We start from the raw sequence: 13,477 nt of genomic DNA, 5'->3' as shown, positions 1-13,477 counted from the left end.
GAAAAACATGCCATGCACTAAAGTACTCCCCCATTGTTCTCACTGTGGTTTAAAATTCTTTGATCCTGTGAGAAATCCGGAGTGAGACCAGTGACTCTGTCCCTCTGCCTGAGGGATCATTGCTGTGGTTGTGATCCCGAGGCTGGGTTTGTTCCTCAGCGGGGGATCGTTCAGGAACGCAGAGCCCACACACGTCTGTGAGCTCAGCACTGAGCCCTGACCACTGCTACTATAACCTCCACAAGCCTCTTCCCTAGCCCCCCTCTCCTCCTCCTCCTGCTGCTCCTACTCCTCCTTCTCTTCCTCCTCTTCTTCTTACACCTCCTCCTCTTCCTCTTCCTCACTGCCCTTCTCCTCTTCCTCCTCCTCCTTCTACTCCCTGCTTCCTCCTTCTCCTCTTCCTCATTCTCTTCTTCCTTGCTTCCTCCTCCTCCTCCTCCTTCTTCGTATCTTCTGCTCATTTTTCTTACCATCAACTCCTCCTCCCCTCTTCCTGCTCCTCCTCTATCTCCTCTTCCTCCTCCTCTCCTCCCCTCCTCCATCCCAGTCTCCTTTTTTCCCCCCATTCCTCCTATCCTCCCTCCTCCTCTTTATCTCACCCCCCCATCCCTTAGGGAGAAGGGAGTGCACCGTTTTTCTGCTCCTTATCAGTTCTCCTCTTCCTCTGAGCACTCCTCCTCGTGCGTCTTCCTGTGAGATGGTGATCTGTCCCGAACGTGTAAACCCAACCGAGTCCCCCACCCCCCCCTTCCGGAAGGTTACCCAGAACTCCCTCTGGCCCACCCCATGAGAACAAACTGCCAGCCTTGTTGCCGTGGACAACGGACATAGATTCACACACCTGTGTGTTGGCCACATAACTTTTGGTTTCAATTGGTCAAGGAAGTACCTTTGTGGACATCCTGCAAATCCGGGATTCGGGAAGAGAACGGAACCACCGCAGTGTGTTGGTGCATATGTGTGTGTGTGCTTGTGCGTGTGTGAGAGCTAGCTTGGCTGATGCTAGGAGTTGCCGTGGAGACCTCAGAGGGATAATAATGGAGTTGACTCTGCTTGTTCCCAGGGGACCGGATCGTCAAGGTGAACGGCGAGAGCATCATAGGGAAGACGTACTCCCAGGTCATAGCCCTGATCCAGAACAGGTGAGTGCTCCAAGCACACCACAGCCTCCATAGTAGCAGTTGCTACATTACACAAAGGCTGAAGGTCCTGGCTTCAGTCACTAGTGGAAACCAAGGTGATTCTCCCAGTGGATTAATAAAGTACAATCATATCTGTTTTATGTTGTGTTTTTTCGATGTTTCCGCTAGAGAGTATCTACCGGAAATAGAACAACCTGTGGCGCGGAGTATGTAACAGATACAGTTCTACCCCAGTGGGTACTTCAGTATCAAAATCCTTATATAGCTGTCCGTCTTTTTATTAAATTACATCTGTCTCTCTATCTATAAACTGTTAGTTTTTTGCTTGATTTTCCCAAACCTTATTTTTGGTTGTTTGTGGGGGAGGGGGGAAATGAATACAAATGGTCTGTTGTGGGAAAAAACGTTGGAACAATGTTGGCTCAACATGTTGCCAGCTAGGGATTTATAACAAGAAAAGGGATTACCAAACCTGTCATACATCTTCCTGTTGGGGATAAGAAGGATACGCTGGTAACGTCTGAACCTGCTGACTGCCCAGTGTCCGACGTGTAATACCATCATTTCTAATTTCTCAAGTCCAAATATTTCCAGTAGTAGTCCCAGCATTGCAATAAAGTGCAGTTCAGTTGAAATGATGCCACTGGGATGTGAGTATTAGTCAGCACATGATGTGTTTCGGTTGAGGTAATGAGGATGTTTTCTGACCACTTACTATCATGTCTTTTTCAACCCTACATCTTGACAAATACTTTCTAAGTAGGATTTGTTTTTACTATCACATCTTTTTTTTTTCTCTCTCTCTCTCTCTCTCTCTCTCTCTCTCTCGTTAGTGATGCATCTCTGGAGCTGTGTGTGATGCCAAAGGATGAGGACATTTTGCAGCTGGTAAGAACCCATCTTCACTTTACTAGAAGAGTCCCACCTTAGATCTGACAACGCAGATGCTATCGCTTATCTTTCAGATTTCAATATCACAGCACCCATTCACTCTGTTAAGCAACACGAAATGGAAGCTAATTTTCCCGCTGAAAACAAAAACGGTGCCAAAGCTTTTTCTGACAGCAAAAGACAATAAATATGGCTAGCTGTCAATACCTGAGAAGTCTCTGCCGTTGACCCATATGTCAATGAATATATGGTCTTTGATAAAAACAGGGTAACGTTAAAGATAATTACACCTAAAGACAGACATTTACAACCCAATAAGATAAACGGTCCAGACATGTACAACAAAGAAAGAATAATGCTATAGTATAAGCAGAGTTTTTTATGGACATTAAGTGTTCAACTCAAAAACCAGGCCAGCGATACGCCATCTCCCACAACATGGACCCTAATCTGATGATAATGTCATTCATGAGTTGCTTCATTATTAGCTAGTGAGCTAGGCTACGGCTAACAGGCTTTTGGCTTATTGGCTTATGAGTCTGAGCGCCACTCACAGAGCTAGTTAATTTGCTATTTCCCATCAAAGAGAGAGAGAGGGAGATATAGAGAGAAGGCAGAAGAGAGAGAGTGAGCGAGACAGGGGCAGTTAGAGCGAGAGGAGGAGGGTTATAAATACATTCTCAGTAGTCAGCCAAGGTTTTTCACCCAATAGACCTATGCTGTTAAGAAAAGCAACACAGACAGCAAATCCATTATGAATACACTAAGATCAAATATTAATATGGAAGCGAGATTAAAGGTGTGATTAAATGGGCTTGTTTAACATTTTAATTGTTTCTTTAAATGTATTTTAATCCAGAGACGCATAATTAATTTGAAAAAAATCACTGTACATTAACATCATTGTCTACATGTGTTCATCTTCATTCAGATATAGATAAAGGTACATTCTCTTTGTATAGGAAATGCTCTTGTGGAGTAGAAACAGACTATACACAACATATTGGTTTAACATTATCAGGCGCTGGTTTAGACGTGGATGGAGTCAGGCAGTGACTTCTTTGCACGCACTGTGTGTGTGTGTGTGTGTGTGTGTAGGTAATGTGTATGTCTGGGTGTGTATGTGTGTGGGTGGGGCTCTCAGCTGACCTTGTTTAGAGAGTAAGCCTTACAAGAAAGAGACGAGAGAGAGGCTAGAAGACATATACAGAGAGAGAGAAGGGAGAGTGAGACATACTGAGAGAGAAGGGAAAGAGGAGGGAGAGACAATCAGAGTGAAGGGAAAGAGACGAGAGAGTGACTTACAGAGAAAGAAGGGTTAGGGGAGAGAGAGACATACAGAGAGAAGAGTTAGAGGAGAGAGAGACATACAGAGCGAGAGACATACAAAGAGAGAAGGAAAAGGAGGAGACACAGAGGAAAGAAAGAACAAAGACTAAGACTAGAGAAAGACTAGAGACGGACGAGTACTTAAAGAAAGAAAGAGAGCGAAAGAGAGAGAGCGCCACGATTAAGGATGAAGAGAGACAGAAGAGGAAAAGTTATGGCCATGGGATGTTCGACGGACAGCAGGGGAGAGTGACAGCCCAAGGTTTATATGTGAGTGTGCACTGCAGAGGGGGAGAGAAAGGGAGAGATAGACTATAAAACTTCCCAGAGTACATCATACCTCGCTCTGACCTCACCCCGAGGTGAAGGTTGAGTCAGAGGAGGGACCAGAGCAGTGATGATGATGATGATGATGATGATGGGTATGAAGGCTCTGTCACAGCCTCTTGCTCCTCTCCTTCCCTCATTGATCCTTCCTTCCTTCCCTCCTTCCCATTCCTTCTTCCTTGTTCCCTGCTCTGGTGCCGCTGGTGTGCCGTTAAATTGTTTAATTTTTTCCTCAATGCTCACATCTTCTTCTCCTTCTCAATTCTTCCTCCCTCTCTCTTGCTCTCTCCTCCGCCCTGGCCTGTTTAACCCGCGGACCCCAGTTTTCCCGGGACATCACGGCTCTGGTAAGCCTTGCACGGCCATTTTCCGTTCTTAAGTTCCTTTTCTTTTCTCGAATTGCTTGCGTTTAGTTTCTTGCTGTGTGCGTTTCACTGTGGATCTAGCCGTTCCCATGCCAACCGCTTTATTCATGCCTCATGTCTCGGAAATTCTCCTGAAATTGTTGTGAACTGTCAGAAGGTTGGTTTCCAGTCATGGATAACGAAAATGGCGGAATTTCTCAATGTGCCTGGGAAATGCTAGCATATGCCATGGAAAATTGTGAGGGTTGCGCTACAACACATTTCATGTTTGTGTGGCCTATGCTCAGACACCGACTAAAAGTTGCACAGTTGTCTGTCAAAGTTTTATGAGGCGGCTGGCAGTGCTTTGTGAGGAGATACTCCTGTGAGATGGGAGTGAACGTTCCGTGAGCACGGCTTCTGGAAAACATCCTGGAAAATACCTGGAAAACACTAAGCTCCAAAGAGTGGGAACCCTGTTCGGCTGCGTTTGGTTTGGGTTCAGGCTGGTCGCTCGGTGCCAGCACACAGTTTAGTCCAACGACCACTGACTAAGAACAAGGTGCTCTTCTCAGGAATCCCGGCTTGTGTTAAGTACCTTTAAGCAAGGCTCCGGTGCGGCTCGTGGTTTTAAGTGGTCTTGAGCAGGAGCTGAACCCGGGGGCCTGTGGTCTGTTCCCCGGGCTCCCAGCAGTGCAGCTGCTCAATACCGACTGACTGCAACGATAGATTATCCTACAGTGGATACGTCAACACCCTTGAGTTGTATTGGCTCCCTGTGAGCGCTCAGGCAGGTGTTGAAGGACCAATCCCTCTCCGAGGTGTACATTTGTAGTCATGTATGAGCTGGAAGCTACAGTCACTGCAGATGCGGTGCCTCTGGAGACACGGACACAGACAGACTTAATCCCTCCCAGATCTCCGTAAGGCTCTGACTCCTCCAGCATTCATATCCAGGAAGCACTCTCTGCCCTGCTCTGAGTCACATGGGTTCTCTTCCTTTTTTTTTCATAATCTATGCAAATGGAGGGGGCGGGGCTTAGCGTCAGACAGCAGGCTGCCTGTATAAAGCAACCTGAGACCTGCAGGTAGAGTGATATCGATCAAAGTCCAACACCAGCAGCAGCACCACCGCCCCCCCTCCCTCTCTCTCTCTCTCTCTCTCTCTCTCTCTCGCTCTCTCTCACTCTCGCTCTCTCTCTCTCTCTCTCTCTCTCGCTCTCTCTCTCTCTCTCTCTCTCTGACACTCTCCCTCCCTCCCTCCCTTTCATTTGTTTAAGAGCTCTCCCTCGGAAGAGGCTGGCCCTTTAAACTCATTCAATAGTGGATTAGGCAGACTTTCCCTGAAGTCCCTCTGTGTGCTCTGGGAGCTTTCGCCAGTTGGTCTGTCGTTGCGAGGTTAGCGCTGGCTGGCGGCGGCGTTGGTGTTAGCGCTCCGTGGGTTTCCCGCGGCGTCGGATGGACGTGGCGTAGCGTTTAGCATGACTGTGGACCAGCCGGCGGTGCTGGCGAGAGCCTCCCCCGGCAGACCCAGGCGCCGGTCCTTCATCCTCTCCTCCTGTCTCGGAGCCCGCTCTCCGGGCCCAAAGGTGGGTAACGCCAGGGCCCGGTTCTGGGTCCAACTGCCCGGTTCCCCCCAGAGGTCCTCATTCTGGACCTGGCGCTTTTTCTGATTCTCTGCCCACTTCCCGGTTAATTCTTCACCTTCTTTCTCCATCGTGGTGGTTATTCCTCTGTGTTTTTGTGTGTGTTTTCTCGAGGGGAAAAACAGTGAGACACTGTTGAATTCCTTTCTTTTGTGTGGCACTTTGGGTTCATTGTGCTGAGTAACTTGCGGTCCATTTCCCTGCTGCTGGAGGGAAATGGACCTACGCTGCTGCTACGGGCGGCAGCGTTTATGGCTACTGACAGTCTGACAGTTGTTGTGGAATTTAGTGGAAGTGTGTTTACACTGCTGATAACCTCATCACCCACACACAATGGCACAGTAGCTTTCGCTTATCAGATTCTGCCTTTTTTTTTACTGCTAACGGCTGAATAGCAACCATTCCAGGCGGTGATCATTTTGTATAATATCACAATATATAATATCAATAATATCGACAGGGTCAATTGCAGTTTTAACCAACCGACTTTTTTGAGCTTGCAAACAAGGACTGCATGAGTAATAATAAGGGAATGATCTCTAGGTTGTGGTTTCTTGATGATGATTATATAGATGATTAGTTATGTACTTTTATTTGTCTGTGTCCGTCTTAGCCTGCCTTCTTCTCTCTCTGAGTCATAGTTCAAAGAACATAGAATCAAAGAGGTCCTGTTAGTATACTGCGCAACGCGAGCTGTGACATCATATCCTGCTATGATGACGATTATAACGGCAACAATAACAACAACCATCTCCCGATCTCTTCCAGGCGTACTCCCAGGATGCATACCTCAAAGGCCACGAGGCGTACAGCGGGAACGCCCGCCACATCCCCGCTCCGCCCCCCCTATGCTACCCCCGGATAGAGGCCAAGGCCCAGGCCTCGGAGGACGACCCGGCGCCCCTGGAGACGGAGCCCCCCGCGGCCCCCCAGCCCCCCGCCGCTCCCCAGCCCTCCCCGAAGTCACAGACGGTGGTGTGCGTGTGCAACGAGAGTGTGAGGACGGTGCTGGTGACCCCCGACCCGGGGGACGGCGTTGGTCGGCCGGCGGTACGGACCGGGTCCAGCCACCGGACGGAGGAGAACCGGTACGCAGCCTCGCCGCCGGCCGACCCCGAACCGGGCTCCACCAATCGCGGCACGATAGCCACGGCGACCCTCGTCGGGGGCGGCTCGGTCCGGTCGACGGGGTCTCCGGTGGGCGCGGGTTCCAGAACCGTCTTGTCGGGACGGTACCCCCCACCGCCGTCCACAACCGCCTCCCCCGGCCACAACCACTACTCCCCCTCGTCCCCGGCGGCCTCCCCCTCCCCCCGGCAGAACATCGACTGGAGGAACTACACCACCTACAAGGACTACATCGATGCCAAGCGACTGCACAGCTACGGCAACCGCACCATCCAGGAGCGCCTGGACAGCCTGCGCGCCGCCGCCGCCGGCAGCTCCGCCTACTCCCTGCCGGCCACGCCCTCTCCGCCCGGCTCCGCCCAACGGGGGCAGGCGCTGGGCTCCAAGGTCCGACGCAGGAGCACCTCCCACGACCGGGGAACGGAGGGCGGTCGCCAAGGGGCCGCCGTCACGCCCTCGCTACGTAGCACTTCCCAGGAGAAAATTAGGCCGGGCGGAGGAGGCGACGGAGCATGGAGAGCCGCCTCCGCCCGGAGCTGGTCTCGCAGCCTCTCCCATGACACTTTGCACTCTACGACGCCGACGGGGGAGCCCGCACCCCGGGCCAGATCCTGCGACTTCCTGGGTCGCCGCCCCGGGGAGACGGGGGCGGGCGTGGTCCCCGGGGACCGGGTGGGGTGCAGCCGGCCCGGGCAGGAGGCCCGGCTGCTGCTGTGCCAGGGGGAGGAGGCTAGAGCCAGCCGGTCGGGGCCCAGCCTCAGAGCCCTGGCCGGGCAGGAGCAGGAGGCGAGAGGGGCGGGCCGCTCCAGCTCTGTGTTCACTAAATGCCTGACGGAGCCCGCGCTAGCGGTCAACAGACCCTTCCGCCTGCCCGTCCACAGCGCGACCGCCTCGGATCAGTCGCCTTCTGACCCCCCCGCGGACCACCCCAAAGACCAAAGAGCCGTCGTCATGGGCAACCACCTGGCCCACGCCTCGCTGCAGCACCTACAGCTCCGGGGACGGGCCGACAGCCTGAAGATGGACAGCAGGCAGGAGGGGGCGGGGCCGGTGCCCAGGTCCTCTTCCTGTTCAGGCTCTGCCTCCAAGCTGCCTGCCCAGAGGCCGCTGCAGAGCGTGGCCGTCTCCTCCCCCTCGGGCCTGGCCAAAGACGCCGACAGCCCGGTGACCCTGCGGTCGAAGGTCAAGGAGTTCTCCAACGCGGGCTCCACCAGCAGCCCCGCCGTGCAGACCGGCGTGGCGCCGGCCACCGCGGGCGTCGCCGGTGTGGGCGTGGTCATGAGGAGGAAGGAGAACCTGGGCCTGCTGCCCCTCCGTCCCCCGTCCTACATCCTGGCCGTGAACGATCTGAGAGGAGCCTCCTCCTCCTCCTCCTCCTCCCCCCCCTGCTCCTCTCAGATGGGGAGGTCCTGCCCCGCCATCGGAGGCACCGGCAAGCAGACCTACCTGCCCGCCGACTCCCGGCGGGAGTTGGTGGGCCGGAGGCTGGGGGAGGCGCGACGTGTCCTGGGCTCCAACGACCTGAACGACTCACTGGACTCCATCCCCTTCATAGGTGAGACGCACTGCCGCCGCCAGTGCACTAGCGTACTGTCCTATCGCACGCTGCAATGCACGGCACTGTCCCATCACACACTGTAATACACGGCACTGTCCGGTCAGAGCTAACACACACTGCTACACGGCACTGTCCAGTAAGATCTAACACACACACTGTAATACACGGAACCGTCCAGTAAGCGCTAACACACACACTGTAATACACGGCACTGTCCTCCCACACACTCTAATACACGGCACTGTCCAGTCAGAGCTAACACACACACTGTAATACACGGCACTGTCCAGTCAGAGCTAACACACACACACACTGTATTACCGCACTGTCCTATCACACACTGTCCTAAGCTGTACTCTCTTTTCACACACTGCACTACACTGTATTGTCCAGTCAGATCTAACACACACACTGTACTACCGCACTGTCCTATCACACACTGTAATACACGGAACCGTTCAGTAAGCGCTAACACACACACTGTAATACACAGCACTGTCCAGTCAGAGCTAACACACACACACTGTATTACCGCACTGTCCTATCACACACTGTCCTAAGCTGTACTCTCCAGTTAGAGCTAACACACACACACACACACACCGCTACACTGTACTACACACATCACACACTTTCATTTCATGATACAGTTAAGCTGATAATGCGATTAGGGGTGTTTCCTTTTCGGGAAATACCTTCAGCATTGATCAAAAAAAAAAGGCAAAGGATTGATTTAGTGGACACTTTTATCTGAAGGGACAGTGGAGTCAGACACAGGTCATTTAGCAGCAGGCGACGGTAGATTAGGAACCCAAAGGCTTTCAGCTGGGAGTTGAACACCCTGGCCACTTCACTGCTCTGCGCTGTGATATATGTCCATGTGCAGCATCTCATGGTGTTTTGTGGAATGACATCGGAGCACACACATCAGAGCTCACGATGACATTATGGGACGAATGAGAACACGGCGACATTGCAACGTGTTCACACATTCACCTTTAGGCATCTGAAGTGCACACTCAGTGCTACACACAGAATCACCTTGTGACTGCACACACTCAAGTAGGCACACACACACACACACACACACACTCACCTTCTCCACGCCCTTCCAGCACTCTTCCTGCTCATATTTCCTATAATCAAATATAATGTGTGAAATCCGATCGTCTCTCTCTGTCAAAAACACACAGAGCTTCTACTGGGGACCGGCCAAGTGGAGAACATAGAGTTCCACACCTTCTAAACTAATTATTGCAAATACTTCTCACTGGAAGAAAATACATACAGGTATTTTGGTTGGTAAAAAGTAAAAAGTGAAGTTAAAAAGTTCCCTGATAAGGTACTACAGTACCACAGGGTTATAGTGCAATAAAACAAGCTGATACTGCAATACAACAGGCTGTAAGATAGAATAGTGCTTTATTCATTCTAATAATAATAAGATATATTCATTGATCCCAGAGTGGAATCAATAAAGTGGGGGAATATAGCTAATATGGGATCATGGGATCGCCAACTACAGCTCATGATCACTAGGTATTCACTGCAGCTCCTGGGAACCGGTTTGAACTCGACCTGTCCATCAACGCCTGTGCCCCGCCCCATTGCTGATAGGCTAGGCTGTGTACCAATGGGATTGAGTATCTCCCAGTGTCTTGTTGGCTTGGCCGTCGATTGCCCGCGCCACCACACTATTCTCCCATAGAAAATATCATGGCATCATGACAGTACAATTTTAAAACGTACTTCTAATCTAGTTTGCGGTCCACTCTCTGACGCCTCAGACCACCCAAGGGGCCACCGGTTACCATACTCCTCCACACGCCTCAAATCCTATCAGATCAACCCTCCATGTTCCAAATGCTCTCATGAATCAGCGGTCCCCCCACCGTACATGGCACCATCTATCTCGTGCCGTGGAGGTCACGCTGTCTGGGTTGCAGGAAGCTGCGGTTGTAAAAGAGAGTGTCAGAACCTAACTCATCCTGTTACATGGAAATAACAGGCCTGGGAAAGATGTAGGTGATGAGAGAGAGAGCGAGAGAGAAAGAGAGAGAGAGAGAGAGTGAGAGAGAGAGAGGTGGGCAACGTTTCTTTCCTTCCCAGAAACTGGATGTAGAGACATGAAAACAGGTTGTGTAAAACAGCCGGCCTCTACGTGCGTTGGCAGGCCCGGCACGCGGGGTCATGCTGGAGCTCTCCGTGGTAACGGGGGGGCTTGGTTAGCGGTTGGAGAACGTCTGCTCTTCAGACCGCATCACATGATTCATATCAGGCCAGGCCGTTACACAGGCTGATAAAATACACCCAAACAACCAATAGAAGAAGGGGCTTTCGGGCCCTTGGTAGGAATGTAATCGTGCTAATCAGTTAATTAGCTAATCAGCTAATCATTTCTCCTGGTTTCTTGCCTGATCTCGAGGTTCGTTTGGACGGACACAGTGTGGGAGATATCCCCACGGTTCAGTAACTCTGGCTTTAGTTTACCCACCAAGACATGATCACAACTATATGGCAACCTAAAATATATTAATAAATAAAATAAATATTGTTTTATGGGGAATTACCATAATTAGACATCTTTATAATTGATTTACCGTATATACAGTACATATAATATTTTTGTCTAGAAAGAGTTCTATTAAATATTTGAGTTCAGTTCTATTCAGATAACACGGAAGCTCCATTTCCATCTATACTATTGCGCTGTACTAGCCTGGTGCTACCAGACCATCGTACTTCATTTCATTTGTACAGAAGGTCTGGAACTGCTGTAATTGGCAAACGTTCACTCACTTGGAGGCGGGTGTCTGTTGAAGTTTAAAACTATTGGATCTGCCCAGTGCCACTCTGGATCTGCCATAACCAATCGCAATAGCGTTTGGTCGTGACGTTTGTCATGCGCCGGGACCGGCCGGAAACTACGTTGCGCGCATGCGCAGGCTGTGTACACAAACAAAACAAGATGAAGCGTGAAGATGTCTGTCAACGATAGCTGCAGGTTTTGTTCATCTAATTTTAGAGTTCAAGGAACAATTACAAATTCTACATTAATATTCGATAGTAAGGACAGAGATAATGTTTGCAGTCAACTGTCGAGGCTGGGTCTTGTCATTGACAATACGTCGCTACTTCGACGTCATCGTTCTCAGCCACTTCCTCTGTTCGCTGATTGGTCACACAGAAATTTGTTCGGGCAAAATCCCACTAACAAGCCCCAGCCCCAGACTGACTACTGAAGGGAAAATGAAATTTGGGCGGAAGTAGGTGGGCGGGCGGAGCCAGGCTAGACTTTAATACATGCTGTTTCTTGTAGGGTTCGTCATATTGTTGTTTTGTTCTGACACTTGACACGGTGTGAATGACGTCATATTAGTGTGATGTGGCTGGTGTGTGTGTGTGTGTCTGGTGTAGATTAACATGAAGCTGTGCCAGCGTGTGTCATGGCTGTCAGACGGCCCTTCAGACGGTAATCAAACCTGGTTCTAATCAAACAGCGATAGCAGAATCACTCTGTTATCTGCAAAGGAAAACATTATGTTGGAACCCAGAACCTACCGCCTCCCCCTCCCGCTTCCCCCGGAGCTCTGGGCGGGGCCTGAGGGCCCGACCACTGCGGTCAGGCAGTAAACTGGGCTCCTAGACACCTGTTTATAGCAGGCCTATAAAAAGGACTCAAAACTGAAGGTGATGAAAACAAGAGTAAAGTGCTGGGAAGGTACCAAGCGAGAGTTTGTTTTTAACATTCTGATGTTTTTATCGAGAGTGATTTTGAAGTTGGAGGCTGGGACTAATCAAAGCCTACAATCGATATGGAGCCACAAGGACTGCAGCAAGTTGAAACAAGAACACCCACGACCACTGGACGGTATTGACATATTCAGCCTTGTGTTTGGACTGATGGACGATGCCAGTATCAGCACATTCTCTACATTTAGAGGAGTTTACGAGAAGTGTATCATGGGCGGTCCTCGTATGCTCTGTGTCACGAAATGTGTGTTCCGGCCCCCATGAAATGTGTGTGGTGTGTTTCGGGCCCCCACGTGCACTTTATAATGAGGTTTGTGTGTGTGTGTGTGTGTGTGTGTGTGTGTGTGTGTGTGTGTGTGTTTCGGCCCCACGTATGCACCGTATAATGAAATGTGTATTCCGGTCCCCAGATGAACCGTCGAGTCCCAGCGTTGACCACGACACGCTACCCATCCCCGCCTGCGCTGTCATCTCGGGGTCGCCCGTCATCACTACCATACCTGCAAGCCCCACCGTCATGGCCCCTCTCATACGCCGACAGCGGTCACATGACCAAGGTGCCGGCTTATTAGTGGCTCTTAGTGGGTTTGGATGTTAAGCTAGTTTTAATAAGAAGCTAGCTAGTTAGCGAGTTCACAAATGATCGAATATCACTACTGATGATGACTAATAATGATATTTTGATGTTCCTAGGAATGCTCATCATGTTGACACCTTGTTGATAATAATTGATTATTGAATAATCATAATGAACCTGAGTGACACTCCGCTTCGCCCCCTCTCTACAGGTTCTTTCTGCCTCACGGTGACGGATTCAGACTCTGCCTCCAGGACTGAAAGGTCCAAGTCCTATGATGAGGGTCTGGACTTCCACAGGGAGGAGGCCAGAGGGTGAGCCCCCAATCATATCACCAATCAATACTTTTACTTTACATATTTATTCAATTTAACATTTTAATCATTTTCGAGCGGGATCTGAGATTTTTACAATAAGTGCCAGATTTCCATACAAAAAAAATGCTTATTTTTTTCTGTATGGTGTCTGATGACGAATGTTTGAATAAGAAAATTGTCTCAATTGTCTGTTGGACTTTGAGTATTCGCTTAACACCCCCTCACCCTCAAAAATACTAACTTACGGTAATCTCCCTGAAGAGATAAGGGAGAAATCCGGAGCAAATTCCTGTCCGTCAATCTTTTTCATTGCATAGCGGTAAACAATGAACTCACAATTGTAGGCCTGTCTCAGTGTTACCTTTTTCCCCACTTGAATGTGATTGATTTTGAACGATCATTGCTTTTGCATCCTTGAACGATCAGGTCTAATCTCTCACAGTCTAATACACTTTCCTCTCCTCC

At 50.2% G+C, this 13,477-nt stretch overlaps 1 protein-coding gene across 1 annotated transcript in view; it reads left to right on the top strand.

Moving 5' to 3' along the window:
- Positions 1-13,477, top strand: part of arhgap21a (Rho GTPase activating protein 21a) — a 48,789-nt gene that overhangs the window by 18,234 nt on the left and 17,078 nt on the right. The window contains 6 exon segments of the mRNA XM_084475358.1: positions 1,064-1,142; positions 1,976-2,030; positions 4,013-4,036; positions 6,448-8,362; positions 12,529-12,675; positions 12,907-13,009. Coding sequence (XP_084331484.1) covers positions 1,064-1,142; positions 1,976-2,030; positions 4,013-4,036; positions 6,448-8,362; positions 12,529-12,675; positions 12,907-13,009 — 2,323 coding nt within the window.

The sequence above is a fragment of the Micromesistius poutassou genome, assembly GCF_964030765.1.
Source record: "Micromesistius poutassou genome assembly, chromosome: 11".
NCBI classification, from domain to species: Eukaryota; Metazoa; Chordata; class Actinopteri; order Gadiformes; family Gadidae; genus Micromesistius; species Micromesistius poutassou.
Note: the sequence above shows the minus strand (reverse complement) of the source record. Positions and strands in the feature narration are given on the sequence as shown.